Here is an 18,961-nt window from a genome sequence, read left to right as displayed (position 1 = left end):
GGCTGGCCTCGAACTCAGAAATCTGCCTGCCTCTGCCTCCCAAGTGCTGGGATTATAGGCATGTGCCAGCTTCAAACTAAGGTGTCAAAAAAAAAAAATCAGAGAAGGCTGGAGAGATGGCTCAGTCATTAAAGTATAAGGACCAGAGTTCCATCCTCAGAAACCACATAAAAAGCTTGACACTGTAGCCTCGGCCTGTGATTCCAGTCCTGGATGGGGGGAAGGATCAGAGACAGGAAGGTGCTGGGGTTCACTGGCAGCTAGCCTAGCTGAATCTGTGCAGTTGCAGGTTTTAGTGAAAGAACTTGTCTCAAAAATGAAAAACAGAAAACCAACTAACCAACAAAAAAACAACAAATGAACAAAACCAAAACAAAAAACAAAAAAACCTCAGAGCTAGAAAGATGGTTCAACAGTTAAGAGGACACACTGTGCTTGCAGAGGACTCTGCTTGGGTTCCCATCATTCATGCTGGGTGACTCACAATCCCCCTGGTAACTCCAGCTAAAGGAGGATACATGCCTTTGGCCTCTGTGGGCACCCACACATACCCACGTTCACATACCCCTCACCAACTGCACATAATTAAAAATAACAAGAATAAATCTTGCCGGGCGGTGGTGGCACACACCTTTAATCTCAGCACTTGGGAGGCAGAGGCAGGTGGATTTCTGAGTTCGAGGCCAGCCTTGTCTACAGAGTGAGTACCAGGACAGCCAGGGCTATACAGAGAAACCCTGTCTCGAAAAACAAACAAACAAACAAACAAACAACAACAACAAAAAGAATAAATCTTTTTAAAACATGAAACAGAGAAACCCTGTCTCGAAAAAAACAAAACAAAACAAACAAACAAAACAAAACATGAAATTAGGTGGAGAAGCATTGAAGAAGGCACCCTGTGTCAGCCTTCCATCTCCATGTATGCACATGTGTGTGTACATACACATGAACACACAGAGGCGCACACACACACTCACACACACACAGGTACATCATACACAGGCACACCATACACACACACTCACATACACAAAATTATTTAATGAAAAAGCAAAGAACAAACTGACCACCTTCTTCAGCGGCTTTCACGGACTGATGTTATTGGTGTTATTTGCCCCCATTAGATAAAACATTTATTACATGCAACAGAGACACAGCTGAGCCCATAAATAACTTCCCAAGGACAGCTATAGAGATCTGCAAATTCCAGATATGAGCAGAGAGGATCAAGCCAGGCACAGAGCAATCCCAGCCCTTGGGAGGCTAAGGCAGGAGGACCAGTAGGGCCAGTAGACCCAACCTTGGCTACGTAGCAAGTTTGAGGCCAGGCTGGTCTGCATAAGATTCTGCTTCAAAACTACAAATCAATCAATCAATCAAATAAACAAACAAAAAACATAGACACTCAATAACCAGTCTGGTATCACATAGCCAATTAAGGACATGAGCCCTTCATGTCCTGACTGCCCCTGCACACCGAGCAAGGGTACTCCTGGGATGATGGAGCCACCTCGATGTTTACATTCCTTGGTGTCCCCTAGTTTCAATGAGACCAGAGCCTTGTCTCCTGTAGGTGATCTTCCCACATGGATCCTGCACCCAGAGGATCTGCCCTTTGGAGAAGGAGTCTACTATTTGAGGGTGGTCCCCAAGGATGATCTGGAATCTGCCTCTGGCAGGAACCTCACAGTTGGCATTACCACCTTCCTGACACATTGTGTGTTCTGGGATGAAACCCAGGAGACCTGGGACAACTCTGGGTGCCAGGTAAGGGTGTAAAGAATAAGCTGGAGAGGTTTGGTGGGCGTGTCTACTCTTGTAGTGTCCTCTTTGGAGCCGCTGGCGCGATGTCTCTGGCTTCTCCAAGGTGCTCTGCATATGCCATTCCTGTGCTCAGAATGTCCTCCTTCCCCTCAGCTGAGCCCATTTTCCTTGCAAAAACTTCACCGGCCTGACTAGGTCAGATTTCCCGCTGTAAACTCTGGTGCGTGCTCCCTGCTTCACCCTGCTTGGCAGTGTGTGGTCCCTAACCTCTTACCTGAGCCCATTTCAGAAGCCAGAAGTGCAGTATCACTGAGTATGAATAACCATGATTCAGAAGGCTCCCCATCGTGGGGGGGGGCAGGCATGGCAGGCTAGGGTGTCATTTTCCAGAAAATGACCTCAGCTGTGTCCTGAGTTCACCTTTACCCGTGCTTCTGATAGCCCCCAGGACAGCTGCCGTTCCCATTTCATAGGCAATGAGTCAATGGATCAGGAAAGTGGCTGAATCTGCCTTCAAATCCCACACACCTGGCTCTGTGCCTCAGAGCCAGGACTGCCTGTGGCTAAATCATTGCAGTGACAATACAGCTTCCCCAACTGTTGAGGTTCAGGGTGGCTTTATTGTGATTAAATTTATTGTGTGACTTTTATACACTCTACATCACAGGGTTGATGCCCAGGTGATAAGTATCCTGCAGGGAGACTTTGGCTTTGAGGCCATCAGAGCAATTCTCTGGATAGGACGCATTGTCCTGATCTTGAGTCCTATAGGCTGCACCTCCCTTAAATGCTCTCCTTACTTATTTCTATCTAGAAAGCTCTGGTAGCTCCCCCCCCCCCCAGCGCCTCCCCACACCTTCTGGCCTCCTACTCCAGAGCCTGCTCCTAGGAGTCCTTCCAGCTGCCTCCTACTAACCACTGTTAGACTTCTCTACCATTCCATACCCTGCCAAGATCACCTGCCTCCATGGAGAATCCAAGTTTCTCTTTCCTGTCTGCATCTATGGGTGTGGTACCTTCTTTCATTGACTGACCAACTGTTCACCCTGTCCCGGTGATGGGGGTAGATTGGTGAGAAAACCCATCAAATTAGAAGCCTAGCTGAGGACACAGACCATGAGGCAAGCCATCCTATAGCTATGGAAGGAAGACACTGAGGGTGAGCCCCTTCTGGGCTGTATCAGCTGTAGGAACAGCTTCCTTGTCAATCCCCACCCTGGCTTCTGGTTGACGCATACAGAGGACCTGTGCCTCAGAGCCAGGTCTGCCCATGGCCAAATCATCACCATGACAACACAGCTTTCCCAACTGTTCAGGTTCAGAATGGTCTTATTGTGATCGAATTTTTATCAAGGTCCAAGGAGCGGAATGGCACAAAGATGGTCCTAAGAGATAGAAGGTGCCCACGCTCCAGGCACCAGCCTTTGCATCTCAGGAACTGGCCTGGGCAGATGGTGGCCTCCCAGAGCACCCACTCCCGAAAGCTACCTTATATGGCTAACAGGGATGCACCCTAGGGCTCAGTCTGCCATCAAATTTGAGTGTAGTCTGTACTTGCGGGATGAACTTGGGCAAGTTGCCCTGCCTCTCTGAGCTTTACCATCCTAAAATGGGGTCAAACTGAGTAGGACTCAGGGGTGCAAGCAATTTTGCCTAGTGCCTAACTTAAAGAGCAGGCTCTACCTGTCAAAGGGAATCATGGTTAAACCCTCTGGTTGTAAAGGGCAATGCTGTGGTGGCTCACGCCGCTAATCCCAGCACTTGGGAGGCACAGGCAGGCAGATTTCTGAGTTCGAGGCCATCCTAGTCTACATTGTGAGTTCCAGGACAGCCAAGGCTACACAGAGAAACCCTGTCTCGAAAAAAAAAAAAAAAAAAGTAAAGGGCAACACTGTTTATAAGACAGGATCAGGGTGGTGGCAGGGAGAAGGCACAGGATTCACTCAGCCAAACCTAAGGCTCTGAGTACAGGAGTGAGCTTCCAGATGTTTGTGATGTCATTTAAAATATGTCCCTGGGGTTGGAGCGATGGTCCAGTTGAAAAGTGCCTGCTTTGTAAGCACAGGTCCTGGGTTATACGTGAAAGCGCCAGGCATCACTTGTAGAGAGGCAGCGACTAGGGCTCCCTGACCAAACTGTTTGGCCTTGATGGTGAACTCGAAGCCAATGAAAGACCCTGTGTCAGAGCCCAGTGTGGTCGTGTGCACCTTTGATCCCAGCGCCTGGCAAGCAGATCAAACAAAAAATCCAAAATAAGAAAGAAAGAGAGAGAGAGAGAGAGAGAGAGAGAGAGAGAGAGAGAGAGAGAGAGAGAAAGAGAAAGAGAAAGAGAAAGAGAAAGAGAAAGAGAGGGAGAGAGGGAGAAAGGGAGGGAGGAAGGAAAGAAAGAAAGAAAGAAAGAAAGAAAGAAAGAAAGAAAGAAAGAAAGAAGAAAGAAAGAAAGAAAGTGGTCTGGCAAGATGGCTCAACAGGTAAGAGCACTGACTGCTCTTCTGAAGGTCCTGAGTTCAAATGGTCCCAGCAACCACATGGTGGCTTACAACCACCGGTAATGAGATCTGACGCCCTCTTCTGGTGTGTCTGAAGACAGCTACAGTGTACTTAGATAATAAATAAATAAATCTTTTTTAAAAAATTCAATTCCCAACAACCACATGAATGCTCACAACCATCTGTACAGCTACAGTGTACTCACACACATAAAATAAATAAATAAATCTTAAAAAAAGAAAGAAAGAAAGAAACAAACAAACAAAACATTGCTGGGAAGGTTAGGGTTTGATCCCTAGCACAATGAAAGTAAATAATGTTCTCGAAAATGAATTTTCATTTTTCATAGTGTGTGCATATGCATGTTTGAATGTGGGTGCACATGTATGTGCACTCATGTGTATATAGGCCAGAAGCTGCTGCTAGGAATCATCTTCCAATTTCCACCTCATTCAATGAGGCAGCATGTCTCAGTCACACCCACAGTTCCCTGACATGGCCAGGCTCAGTACCCAGCTTTCTCTAGGGCTCCTACCTCCCACTTCTGAGGCTGGAATTACAGACAGGTTAGCAGGTCCTCCTTTATGCATCCATTTGGGTTCTGGGACTCTGGATTCCGACCCTCGCTGCTTTCATGGAGAAGCCAAGTTCAGTTTCCAGCATGCACGTCAGCAGCTTACAAACACTTGTAACTCCAGCTTCGGGCAGATTTGATGCCTCTGGCCTAGACAGCCGGTCAGCCAGAGTCTTGTGTAGCCCAGGTTAGCCTTGAATATGTATATAGCAGGGGATGACCTTGAATGCTTGATCCTCCTACCTTCTGATTCTGGGATTCCAGGTGAGTGCCACCACACGCAGTTTATGGGATGTGGATTCAATCCGGGGCTTCATGCATCCTAGGCAAGCTCTCTACCAACCAAGTTACATCCCCAGCCCTAAGAAAGAGAATTCTGACCAGAGGTTGGCTACATCCATAGATCTGAAAGGCTGACTGTGTGGAGCCCACACTGAGATGCTCATCATTTTTCTGGGCTGAAGCAGACGCACTTCCCAAACATGGTCTCTTTGGGGTTGGCAGGTGGGCCCACGAACCACCACCTCCCAGACGCACTGCCTTTGCAACCACCTCACCTTCTTTGGAAGCACATTCCTGGTGATGCCCAATGCTGTTGACGTCCACCAGACTGCCGAGCTCTTTGCAACCTTTGAGGACAACCCTGTGGTAGTTACCACCGTGGGCTGCCTCTGTGTGGTCTATGTGCTGGTGGTGATCTGGGCCAGGAGAAAGGACATACAGGATCAGGCCAAGGTGAGGTGTTGGGTTCCTGGGAACGGGAGGATCAGGAGCTGTAGAGGCCAGAGGCCAGGGGTCTGCGGAGGGGCCAATTATGGTAGTCTAGGCTTTAATCCCTGGGGTCGTTTCCTGCCAATTGGTCTCTCAGCCTATGCATTTACAAATCATCCCCTTTCGGCACATTATCAGGGAGGTAATTTAGTCATCAACTAAATATTGTACTGCATGCAGGCACCACCCATTTAAGTTCATGAACATCTGAGGAAATACATGGGTGAGTGTGAGGGCTCAGTGTGGCAGAGTTTGAGGCTGCCCATCACTGCCTCCCTCCTCCCCTATTCATCACTAGGGATAACATCATAGAATTAAATGCCATAAGGTGCCTTTCAGCATTCACACTGCTGTCTTTGCTTCCTCCATGAGACCAAACTTTGATATCTAAATGTCTCGGGTTGGGGCTGCAGGGATAGCCCAGCAGTTAAGAGCACTTGTTGCTCTTGCAGAGCACATGGGTTCAGTTCTGAGCACCCACAACCATCCCTAAGTCCAGTAACTCTAGTTCCAGGGGATTCACATGCATGCACACACGCTGACAAAACACAGAAACATATAAAACAAATATCTAAAATATCACATACTGACATTGCAGTGTGACCAAGCTCAAGGTACATGCCTAGAACCCACATCAGGCAACTCACAGTCACGTATGACCCCAATTCCAAGGGATCTGATGCACTATTCTGACCTCTGGTGCACTATTCTGGCCCCTTTAGATATTGTGGCCATGTGTACAATGCAACACACACACACAAATACACACATACAATATAATGGCACACACATTTAGTCTCAGCACTCAGGAGGCTGAGGTGTATGGATTTCTGTGAGTTCAAGGCCAGGCTGGTCCACATAGAAAACTCCAGGCCAGTCAAGCCTACATAGTGAGACCTTATCTCAAAAAAGAAACATCCCAATATATATAATACATATGATTTATATGATGCATCTTAAATGACACAGGTTGGTTCCCAGAAGGCAGGCTCTAAAATGGGGTTAAGGCTGCGGGTGTTCTCTTAAGAGGAGCTTTTAGGGTGAGCCCCTGGGGAGCTGACAGGATGGTCATGCAGCAGGGACATCTCACCAGTCCTCAGAGGAGATCTGACCGAGCCTGGTTGAGATGTACAGGTCTTAGTTACATCCAGATAACTCACAGATGGGTCACTGACTCTCAGCTGCCCTCAAAGAGTATGTCCGTGACAGAGATGATGCTACACCCTTGAAAGCCGTGCCTCTGAAGCTGATGTAAAACTTTCATGGGAGGGAAGAGCAGGGCAGCGTGACCCAGAGGTCACCACAGCCCCCAGCTAAGTCAGGGTCGCTTGACACTTTCGATAAAGCATCTGAATATCTCATTTCTTCTGAATTTCCCGGGGGATGGGGGGGGACAAATCTGATTGTATAAACAGTTGGCTCGCTGTACCTAACACTGAACATTCTCAGTTTATTGCCCAGCCCATTTCCAACTTAACTCGGCAGTTCACACTTAATAATGAAAGCACTTGATGCTTCCTTGCCTTTGCCGGTATTTTTCTGGGAAGCCCTGCTTTTTTTTTTTTTTATAAAGGCCAGTTCTCACTGGATCAGATTGTAATGGACACAGTTTTGCTTTTGTATGTTCGTTGTCATGGGTGACTGACTCGTTCTTAGCTGCTGGGTGGTGGGGGACCTCACTGAGCAGGGTCCTGCTGACTCTGTCCTTCTGTCCAGGTGAAAGTCATAGTCCTGGAGGATAATGATCCCTTTGCTCAGTATCACTACCTGGTGACAGTCTACACCGGACACCGGCGAGGGGCAGCCACGTCTTCAAAGGTACCCGTGGTTGGTGGGTGTGTCTGTCCCCGGTGCAGAGGTGGCTGTCATTGTGGAGTGTATTTAGTTCCATGGTTTTATGTTGCTGGTGCCCTCCTTCCAATTTGTATTTTAGGGGAAAGGATATTCTTGTGTGTAAATGTGTCTTTTTTTTTTAAAGATTTATTTATTATTATAAATAAGTACACTGTAGCTATCTTCAGACGCACCAGAAGAGGGAGAGCATCAGATCTCATTATGGGTGGGTGGTTGTGAGCCACCATGTGGTTGCTGGGATTTGAACTCAGGACCTTCGAAAGAGCAGTTGGTGCTCTTACCCACTGAGCCATCTCACCAGCCTGTGAATGTGTCTTAGTCAGAGTTTCTATTCCTGTACAAACATCATGACCAAGAAGCAAGTTGGGGAGGAAAGGGTTTATTCAGCTTCCACCTCCAAACCGATGTTCGTCACCAAAGGAAGTTAGGACTGGAACTCAAGCAGGTCAGGAAGCAGGAGTTGATGCAGAGGACATGGAGGGATATTACTTACTGACTTGCTTCCCCTGGCTTGCACAGCTTGCTTTCTTATAGAACTTAAAACTACCAGCCCAGGGACGGCACCACCCACAAGGAGCCCTACCCCCTTGATCACTAATTGAGAAAATGCCCCACAGCTGGACCTCATGGAGGCATTCCCCAACCGAAGCTCCCTTCTCTGTGATAACTCCAGCCTGTGTCAAGTTGACACACAAAACCAGTCAGTAGAGAATGTGTGTGTGTGTGTGTGTGAGTGTGCATGTGTGAATGAGCATGTGTGTGTATATATATGTGAATGTGTGAGCATGAGTGGGAGTGTATGAATGTGTGTGTGTGATGTGAGTGTGTATGTATACGTGAGTGAGAGTATGAGTGTGTATATGTGAGTATATGAGTGTGTGTGAGTGTGAGGGTATATTTGTGTGTGTGAATGAACATGAGTGTGTGTGGGTGGATGGATGTGTATGAGTATGAGTGTGTGAGTGAGTGTAAGTGTATGTGAGTGCGTATGGGTGTGTATGTGTGTAAGTGCGTGAATGTGAATGTCTGTGCTTCTGTCTGCATGCCTAGTTTTGTGCAGTGCTGGGATCAAGCGCAGCACTTCTGAAGGCTGGGCAAAGGCTGCACCTACTGAGCTACAGTCTCAGCTTCTGGTGTCTGGATTCTAGGTGACTCTCACCCTGTACGGCTCGGATGGAGAGAGTGAGCCCCACCACCTGTCAGATCCTGATGCTGCGGTTTTTGAGCGAGGAGGGGTTGATGTCTTCCTGCTTTCCACTCTGTTCCCCCTGGGGGAACTGCGAAGCCTCAGGCTGTGGCATGACAACTCTGGGGACCGGCCATCATGGTGAGCTGAGAAATAGATGGCAAATGACTAGGACCTTCAGCACCCAGTCTGGCCTCAATGAACGAGTCAAAGCCTCATAGCTCTGCGTGGCCTAAGTGGGGCAAGCAGGGTCAGAGAGGCCCCTGGCTCATGGTCCACAGAAACCAGACAAGAAGGGAGGCAGGCTGAAATCCAGCCCTGAGTCCAGCACTGGGCCTGCCCCTGGCCTTTCTGTGGCACTAACTCAAGACTTGTCCAAGATCACACACAGCTACACATTCAGAGCAAGGCCCTACCCATTACTGAGATCAAAATGAGTAAAGCAGACAAATAGTATCAGTATGGCCAGGTATCAGCATGCAGAACCTTAAAAAACCAAAACAAAACAAAAAAAAAACATGTTCTGGGATGGCCTTCGGTACATAGTAAGTACCGTAGTAGCCTGGACTAGAGCATGAGACTTTATGACAAAAATGCTGGGCATGTCAGGTGTGGCAGGACGCACCTTTAATCTTAACACTTGGGAGGCAGAGGCAGGTGGACCCTCTGTGAGTTCAAGGTCTACATAGTGATTTCTAGGATAGCCTGGGCTACAAATAATAATAATAATAATAAAGAATCTGGGTATTGTATACCCATACTTCCAGCACTTGAGAGGCAGGAGGTTGAAGTTGAAGGTCATCCTTGTCTTAACAGACAATTTAAGGCAAGCCCTGTCTCAAAAAATCAAAAGTCAGAGAGGAAGAGATAGAGATAAAGAGACAGACAGACAGATAGAAGATACACTACTTATGTTTTAGCTGTTTTGACAGATGTTCTTGAAAGACCCCCAGAACTGGGGAGATCTTTACTCAAGTCTCGGGATGATGCGGCCACCCAATAACTCATGAGAGACTGAACTTGCTGCAATCACATGAGGTTTATTTGGGATAGGCCGGTACCGGGGTCGATCTCGTGACCATGCAGGCCAGAGGAGTTCAACCCCCAAACACAAGAAGTGAGGGGTATTTAAAGGGAAAAATCACAAACTGGGGGCGGGGAGAGGGTTACCAAGGAAACAACATAAAAACTGGAAAATTTCAGAGGGACCCAACCCAAGGTATTAGTTAGGGAGGGGAACATATTCCTTCTAGGAATGTAATCTTTATCTATTGGTTGGCAGGGTGGAGAGCCTCGTAAACCAGTAGACCTTCATTCCTAGTTCCACCCTCATTGTGGATCAGTCAGGAGGGGCAGGTTTCGGGAACCAGAGCCCTGAGGCTCTGAGTTAGCCAAGTTCCTGGAACTGGCTACTCCACATTTTTGGCTTGTTACAGAGATTTTCCACGCCCCCTTTTAGGTAAAGGTTATACATTATACATACATTTCTATTAAATGCCCTCATTTTAAATTCTAAGATTCTCCAGCCTTTCATTCTCATTCTGTAGCCTAGGCTATCCTTGAGCTTCCGGCAGTCTCTTGTCTCATCCTATAAGAGCTGGGGTCTAGCAGGGCGGTGGTGGCGCACGCCTTTAATCCCAGCACTTGGGAGGCAGAGGCAGGCGGATTTCTGAGTTCGAGGCCAGCCTGGTCTACAGAGTGAGTTCCAGGACAGCCAAGGCTACACAGAGAAACCCTGTCTCAAAAACACCAAAAAAAAAAAAAAAAAAAAAAAAAAAAAAAAAAAAAAAAAAAAAAAAAAGAGCTGGGGTCAGAGGTATGAGCCACCACACCAAGCTTCCTGCTGTTTTTAACTCACCGCATTCACAGGAAGCAGACTCCGAGAGCTCAAGTGAGCATGTCCAGTGTCTACTGAAGATGCCGTAGTATCAGCAAGTGGAGAGGGAGGCCAGGCTGGGATAGGCAGAAGGAGGTGTTAAACAATGCCCCCCCCCCATGACAGCCTAGCCAACCCTTGTGGATCCCTAAAGCTGTCCCAAGCTGGACCAAAATGTCCAGGTCCTACATCACTGGATGTCAGTCACCCAGGAGGGCCATGGCCTGGACATAGGTGGCCTTTGCATCCCTGTTGGAGCTGTGCTCATGGAAATGAGGGACATGTGTACAGCGCAGTGACAATTGTATTCATCATCCAAGGAAGAGCAGCTTTGCCATCTTCCCACTGGCTAGACAGTAACAGAAAAGCTGCTCTTAGCCCACACCTCCTAAGTCAAGCAAGATATCTCCTCTTCTGAGGCTTTGAAGAAGCTTGCTGGAGCACACTTTTCACCAGGCTTCTTTTGCTTATGGCTAGGTGTACCCAAAAGGGACCCAGAGTTTCAAATGTGTCTCCCGGCACCCTGCTGCCTCTCTGAAAACAAGCAGCTGCCTTCAAAGCTAAGCTGGGTCTCTCTGCTGGATGACCTCCTCACAGGAGGCCAAATGTCACACCTACACCAAGTGAAGAACATACACGCCCTTTTCCCCGTGGGCCGGTTTTGAGGGTTCCTTTTCTGAAGGTCTTACCTCTGTGATATCCCAAGGAGTCCTACCCCCACATCTTATCCTCAGAGGTGCCTCTCCCTTCTCCAGGTATGTGAGCCGGGTGCTAGTCTATGACTCTGTGGTGGACCGGAAGTGGTATTTCCTCTGCAACTCGTGGCTGTCTGTCGATGTTGGAGACTGTGTCCTGGACAAGGTGTTTCCTGTGGCCACAGAGCAGGACCGGAAGCAGTTTAGGTACTTCCTTTCTGTCTTTTTTGGCGAATGTACTTCACTGTCTTCTTTAATCTTAGGGAAATAGTCTCAGAGCCTAGGCATGTTAATGAAAGCGCATTTCAACCAGTGGCCTGGATATCTTTTGAGTATGTGACACTGCTGGTCCAAATGTCCTGTTGGTGTTAGATTCGGGGTGGGAGTCCCACTCATGAAGACACAGAGACGGAGATCGATGCAATTATCATGAGGTTTTTTTTAATAATCCAGTATACTGCAGGGTGGTGATGGCGCACACCTATAATCCCAGCAGAGGCAGAGACAGGCGGAATTTCTGAGTTCGAGGCCAGCCTGGTCTACAGAGTGAGTTCCAGAACAGCCAGGTATACACAGAGAAACCCTGTCTTGGAAAAACCAAAAATAAATAAATAAATAAATAAATAAACAATTCAGTATACTGAGGTCTTCAGGCAAAGGCAACCTGGAGGAACAAAAGCACACACTTTTTATACCTTCCCAGAACATAGGTTTACAGCATGAGTTGGTTATCGCTCATTGGTGGAGCTCATTGTTCTTTGTTTCATTGACCTTTGTACCCCAGGTGAGGAGATACCTAGATCCACCCCCTCCTGGGGGCATTACTCCCCGAAATTAGGGCATCTCTTAGGGATGGATGTTTGCTCAGTAAACCCTTCTGAAGCTGTCTGTCTTTCGGCTTAATGGACATTCCTGCCTCCTTGGTATTTCTATGAGGTGTCCCTATTTCCTCAATTCTTACATTGGAATGGGGACTCTAGCAGGATTTGCAGCCTAAGAGTCAGAAGTGTTTTTCAGGGGGTAAGGAGAAGGGATCCCTCACCCGTGTTTCCTGATGAATGTCACAGGATGTTTTCTCTGTTGGTGGCCATGGTAGTTTGAATGGTGAGATGGCTAGTTTTAATGTGAATGTGACACAAGCTAGAATCATTTGGGGAGAAAGAACCTCCATTAAAAAACCTGTGGTATCTTTTCTTGATTGGTGATTGGTGTGGGAGGACCCAGATCACTGTGGGCAGCAACACCCTGGGAGGTTACTGGGCTCTCTGCTGGCAGATCCTGGCAAGAGAGAGAGAGAGAACCAGGTCCAGCAGAGTCTCTCAGGACTGAGTGGGATGATGAGTGTTGCAGCTTGGATCTCCTGTCATCCGGAAAATAACCACCCTGAGCTGGGAGTCTGTCAGAGCAGGAACTCGTTTTATTGTATCTATCTTTTTCTTTATAAAGGGCTGAGAGAGAGGAGGTAGAGTTTTTTGCTGAGGTGAGATGACGTACAGGGAGGAGAAAGTTGACGAAGAGTATGGGGAGCCAACAAAGTTACTCTACGTCAGCAGGAGCTAGGGCAAAGGCAGGCTTAAGCAGGTCGTGCTGAGTCACACCAGTACAGAAATGACTAAGACAGTTTATAAAACTAAAGCCAGGTTCCGGTTTGTCCTCAAGGCCCAAACCAGGGCCGAATAGGGCCCAACAGGAGGTGCCCTGGGCAGTATAAGAAGGAAGGCTGAGCAAGCCAGTAGGGCTGCATCTCTGATACTGCCTTAAGAGTTCCTTCTTCTGGGAAAGGTGAACAGAATGTAAGCAGTGTTCCTCCCTGGCCCCCACTTCTGTTCTTCCCTCCGATTCCTGCCCTGATCTCCCTTTGATGGACTTTAAGCCTTCAGATGTAATAAACCCTTTCCTCCCCAAGCTGTCTTTGGTCATGGTATTTTGTCACAGCCACAGAGATCCTAAGTAGGATAAATTCTGATTCAGCCGATGGCCCTTCGGGGGCCCTTTTCTGTGTCTTATGGCAGATGGGTTTTCAGCTCGAGTTTCCTTTCCGTTTCTTCATTCCACCTTCCCTTGCCTGATGTGCTTCCCTTCCACGCTGGTCTGTAAACACATGTGAACAGACATATAGCTACATGTACACACATCAACATACATTGTTATTTTACGTGTGTGTGTGTGTGTGTGTGTGTGTGTGTGTTTGTATACACATCTGGAACAGAGGTTATTCCTCAGTCGCCATCCACCTGTTTTTAGATAACGGTCTCTCAATGACCTACAACTTGCCATTTTAACTAGGGTGGCCAGCCAGGGAGTCCCAGAAACTTTTCAGTTTGTCTCTGCCTCCACAGTTTTAGGATTACAAGCATGCATCAACACACCTGACATTTTACACAGGATTGATCCCAGATCCTTATGCAGTAAACACTTTACCAAAGCTATCGCCCTGGCCATGTATGTTACATCTAAGGTATCACTGGAAGTACATAGCCTTCTGTCTTTAGCATAATAAATGTCTCATGGTCACTTGGGGAGAGGTCAAGTAAGTTTCTTTATTTTTGTTTGAGAAAGGATCTCTTGTAGCCCAGGCAAGGAGCCATGGATGACGATGAACTCTTGATCCTCCTGCCTCTGTCTCCCACAGTACTGGAATTAGAGCCATATTCCATCATACCCAGTGTTCCTAATGGCTTTGCAGAATGGGCACGCAGAATGGATGGTGAATTTACTCACTCTCTTCAATGGGCAGAAGGTCTGCTGGTCTGGTGACATTCCCACCCAGTGGGGCCTTCGAAAGGAATAAATTCTGAATTAGAGATCTGCTCCAAGATGGGGACAGGGGTGATGGGTTCTAGAGGGATAATATTATAGCTATCTTATCAAATTCAAATTGCAGCAGAGATGCCACACCCGCTGACCACATTACCTCCACGTTAGTGAGCTTCGCAAAGGTGGCGATTATGCTGACGCAGCCAGTGGTACAGACCAGCTTTGGCGAGTGTGAGGCCAGACTGAGCGACAGGAGACCCTGTCTCAAATCAGTAACAACTATGGCTCTAAATCCTTCCAAACATCCAGGGAGGAAGGTTCTGTCATTATCTTAAAGTCAAGGAAACAGGCATGAGGAATGACTCACCTGCCTGAGGTCACAGGGCAGAGGGAAGGCAGGCTAGGACTCCCAGGCTGTTCTCTTTTCACCCCGGATGTGGATGTTGCTCAGTTCCTAGAGTGCTTGCCCCAGGGCTCCTGGGTGTGGTGGCAATTCCCGCACTCAGAGACTGGAAGCTGGAGGGTCAGGAGTGCAAGGTTATTCATTCTCCAATAACAATTATAAGACCAGCCTGTGCTACAGGAGACCATGTCAAAAGTAAAACCACACTGCTAGTTTTTTAAGATGTATGTGGTGTATGTATGTATTTGTCCACCATGTGGTGTTTCTGTAGAAGTCAGAGGGCAACTTCTTGAGAACTGGTTCTACTTCCAGTTTTTTTGAGATTTTATGTACATGCGTATTTTGCCAGCATGTATATCTGTGCACTATGTCCTTGTAGTGCCTGTGGGGGGCCGGTAAAGGTATCAAACCTCTTGGAAGTGAAGTGACAAACAGATGTCAGCTGCCATCATGTGGGTACTGGGACTCCAACTTAGGTCCTCTTAAACAAACAGCACATGATGGGTGCTCTTAGCCACTCTTAAACAGCACATAGTGGGTGTTCTTAGCCACTATGAAACAGTGCATGGTGCTCTTAGCCACTGGGCAATTGCTCCAGCTTGACCTCATATATAAGGCAGGGTCTCTGCTGCTTACCTGAGAGCATCACCTGTCTACACCTCCCATATTGCTTTAGGAGTGCTCTAGGTTACAAGTCACCTAATTGAGCTTTTAAAAAAAATGTAGATCATAGTTGTGTAGTAAGGGCTTCTACCACTGGTCCTCAAACATGCTAAATCTTACAGGTTCCCAGGTTGTTGTGGATTTTTGTTTGTTTTTATTTTATTTTATTTTATTTTATGTTTTTGGTTTTTCAAGATAGGGTTTCTCTGTATAGCCTTGGCTGTCCTGGAACTCACTCTGTAGACCAGGCTGGCCTTGAACTCAGAAATCTGCCTGCCTCTGCCTCTCAAGTGCTGGTGAAAAAGAAAATAAAAAAATCCAACAGGAACTTGCCCACGTAAGCCTGGGATTGAAAGAGTTAAATTTGAGACCAGGGTTAGAGAGGTTTGTTAAAAACCACAGGGGCCAGAGGATGGCTGGGCCAGGGAAAAGCTGACCAGGGGAGTGCAAATCTCAGAGATAAGGCAAGGAGGTGCCTGGCTGAGGCGCCTGAGACAAGCCTGGCCAGACATTGAGTGATGGACCCTGGGCCATTTGGTTTTCTTAAGTGTTAGCTAAGGGTCAGTATGAACTTTGAATAGCACTCTCCCCTCTTGCTAGGAATTTCACTTTTTTTTTAGGAATTCTCAACTCTGATCTGCACGAACGACATTCAAAATAGCCAATCATGTATAGCCACACCAATTCCTTTGTCTCCCCAGACCTTTTTTCCTACAAAAAGCCAAAACCCCTGGACCTTGTAGTCGGTTTTCCCTAGACTCCTGCGTGAGTTGGATTGGGAAACGAACCAGGGCCCTGAATAAAACTACCTCTGCATTTACATCAAGATGGCTTTTCGTGTTTCTTGGGTGCATGCCTCCCAGGACTTGAGCGGGAACTCTAGCCGGAGTCTTTCACTGGGATTAAAAGCATGTGCCACCACTGCCCGGCTGAGTTTTGTTTGTTTTTTTCAAGACAGGGTTTCTCTGTATATCAGCTCTGGCTGTCCTGGAACTAGCTCTATAGGCCAGGCTGGTTTTGAGGTCACAGAGCTCCATCTGTCTCTGAGAGACCAGTCCCTCTGCATATTTGTTTCCTTCTCTAAATGTCTCTCCACCTCTCCCTCCTGACCTGTCCACAGCCACCTATTTTTCACTAAAACCTCCACGGGCTTCCAGGATGGACACATCTGGTATTCAGTCTTCTGCAGTTCCACTCGGAGCCGCTTCACACGTGTGCAGAGGGCATCCTGCTGCTTCTCGATGCTTCTCTGCACCATGCTGACTAGCATCATGTTCTGGGGTGTCCCTAAGGACCCAGCTGAGCAGAAGATGGACTTGGGTAAATCTCGGGATTACTCCTGATGTCTGGGGGCAGGCAGGTACCAGTCTTACCACCCCAACAAGGCCGCTGTAATCTAAAGATTTTTAGCTTTGTTTGATTAATCTGATATGCGGAGACAAGGTCTCCATGGACCAGGTATCACTAACCATTAGAGGTGTGTGCCACCATGCCTAACTTGACTCAGTCTTAGTGTTTTGTGTGCATATGTGCATTCACACTTGTGTACGTGCATACAAAAACCAGGGTCTGGCTTTGGGTGTTGCTCCTCGGGAGCTAGTCATCTCACTTTTGGAAGACTTAAGCTCACCAGCTGGGCTACACTGGTTGTCCAAAACATCTCAGTGATCTGCATGTCCCTCCCCTCAGAACTGTGATTATAAGCAGGTACCACTCCACCTGACATTTTATAGTGGTGCTCGAGATGGTGGGGTACAGGCCCCCAAGCTTGCATGGCAAACACTTTACAGACCAAGCCGCCTCCTCGGCAGCCTGACTCAGTCTTCACCAGGACAAAGTAGCTGTGTTTGTCCATGCACCTTCACAGCTGACCTTAGCCTCTGGCCCTGCCAAGAGAAGCTGAGCCACATGGTCCAGCCTTGTGGTAAAGGGCCATGTTAGCATGGACTATCTGGCTTAGCTCATAACTCGGAGTACGCTAAGGACCTCTTAGGAGCAGGGTGGACATCTAAAGGCTCATGGGTGACCTCTCAGGAGTAGTGCTTAGTTGGCCCTTCACTGTGTGGCTGTCTTCTGCTTCGAGGGAAGAGGGGCATCTGTCTCCATTTGACATCTCCTCCCCTCCTTTTCTCTTTAGGCAAAATTGAGTTCACTTGGCAGGAGGTGATGATTGGGTTAGAGAGCTCGGTCCTTATGTTCCCCATCAACCTCCTGATTGTCCAGATCTTTCGGAACACCCGCCCTCGTCTCCCGATGCAGAAGGATAGGAAACAGAAACGGGGACCCCCTAACCTGACTGCCTCACTGCAGCCCACGGAGGAGGGACTTCTGACACCTGAAACAGTGACCAAGGCATGTTCTGAGCCTCAGCTTGTGTAGGAATGGAGGGATTCTCTAACCTGGCAGGACTGGAGTGCAGGCTGATGCGTGGGGCCTGACAGCCTGATCTGACAGTCTCAGCTGCCAAGACTCGCCAGCTAAAAATATGCAGACCAACACGATATATGTATACACACACATGCAGATGGACGGGATACATGTATACACACACATGCATGCTTTCTGAGTACCTATTGTGTACAAGATATCCCACCAACACTGGAAATTCTGTTGGTAACGTTCTTTCCGTGGCAGGAGACACAAACAATACCCATGCTCCTCCTAGGTTCCAAGGACAACCCAAAGAACGAGTCCACCAAGTTCACCTAGAGAAACCAATGAGTTTACTGGGGCTTCCTAACAGAGCAAGGGAGAAGGGTTACAGACAGGAGCATGTGTGACCTTAAAGCAGCCATCTTGGAAGGGTAGCATGCAGCTGTGACAATGGTTTCTTTACAGCTGTGTAATGGAACATCCTCCCCTCCTTCCTCACCAAATCCTACACACACCACACACACACACACACACACACACACACACACACACACACACACACACCAGACCATATGCAGCTGTGTCAGAGTTGCATGAGGTTGGTTAAGGGCCTCAAGACCCTTCCTGTCCTGCCCGTTCTAGGGATGATAGCTGGTCAACAGGTCTAGCTGGTATGCTCCTCTGTGAGCATGCCCAGGAACACTGAAGATGGCAGCAGTGTGGTTCTAAGGACAGTGCTGTACTGAGGACCTCCAGGCTAGAAGCCCCTGAAAGAGACACTTATCTTTGGACTCGTGCGCTTGATAATCTTGTACAGAACCCTTGCTGTGTGTGGTGGCTTGACTAATGCAGCCTGGGATGAGTCTATTCATGCCCTACAAGAGAGATTTTAGTGGTTGTGGATCATGCCTGGGGTAGAGGGCGAAGCTGTAGTTGAAATATATATTTCACAGCTCAGGGCCTGTGGCTCATGTTTCCTCAACTCAACTCACTGGGCTTTCTTTCAGGGTCTACAGAGTCTTATCAGCTCACTGTTTAAGGCCCTGAAGGTGCCACCCCCAGCCTCAGGCTGGGACTCTGTGAACCCGATGGATATTAACTACCTCCTGGCCTTAATGGAGGACATTGTCTGTCCAGAGAGCACAGCGGGACAGGGGTTCTTTGAGGAAGCCAAAGGGAGAGAGGACCCTTTCACCTCCACATGTGGGTCTGCTAAACCAAAAGGTAAGTCCTTCCCAGGTCTGTGCCAAAAGTGAGAGGAGGATTGGGCTCAGAACCCCCAAGACCAAGTTCTCAGCACAAAGGAGATTGATTTGCCCCAGAGGGGTGGAGGGCAGGAATAAGAGACAAAGATAGGAGATAGAGAATAGGGAAGAAGGGGAAGGGAGCAAAGGAGAGAGGAGAAAAGAGTCAAGGGAAAGCTGGGAGGGATATTTGTTTTGGAGGGACAAAGGTCTGCCTCTGGATAGAGAGGAGACAGACATGGCCCATAGGTAAATGGTGGTTTATAAAGGTAAGAGGGGAAACCCCATTTTAGGATGAGGTGTTTAAT

General features: G+C 47.9%; 1 protein-coding gene across 1 annotated transcript in view; it reads left to right on the top strand.

The window, feature by feature from the left end:
* The window catches only part of Pkd1l2 (polycystin 1 like 2), a 91,801-nt gene that overhangs the window by 42,253 nt on the left and 30,587 nt on the right, over positions 1-18,961 (top strand). Inside the window, exons 22-29 of the mRNA XM_031336888.1 lie at positions 1,545-1,770; positions 5,336-5,566; positions 7,319-7,420; positions 8,605-8,783; positions 11,274-11,420; positions 16,157-16,356; positions 17,174-17,388; positions 18,417-18,633. Of these exons, the coding sequence (XP_031192748.1) occupies positions 1,545-1,770; positions 5,336-5,566; positions 7,319-7,420; positions 8,605-8,783; positions 11,274-11,420; positions 16,157-16,356; positions 17,174-17,388; positions 18,417-18,633 (1,517 nt within the window). The remainder of the gene's footprint in view (positions 1-1,544; positions 1,771-5,335; positions 5,567-7,318; positions 7,421-8,604; positions 8,784-11,273; positions 11,421-16,156; positions 16,357-17,173; positions 17,389-18,416; positions 18,634-18,961) is intronic.

The sequence above is a fragment of the Mastomys coucha genome, unplaced genomic scaffold (genome assembly GCF_008632895.1).
Source record: "Mastomys coucha isolate ucsf_1 unplaced genomic scaffold, UCSF_Mcou_1 pScaffold22, whole genome shotgun sequence".
NCBI classification, from domain to species: domain Eukaryota; kingdom Metazoa; phylum Chordata; class Mammalia; order Rodentia; family Muridae; genus Mastomys; species Mastomys coucha.
The sequence above is the reverse complement of the archived record's forward strand: the minus strand, read 5'-3'. Positions and strand labels throughout refer to the sequence as shown.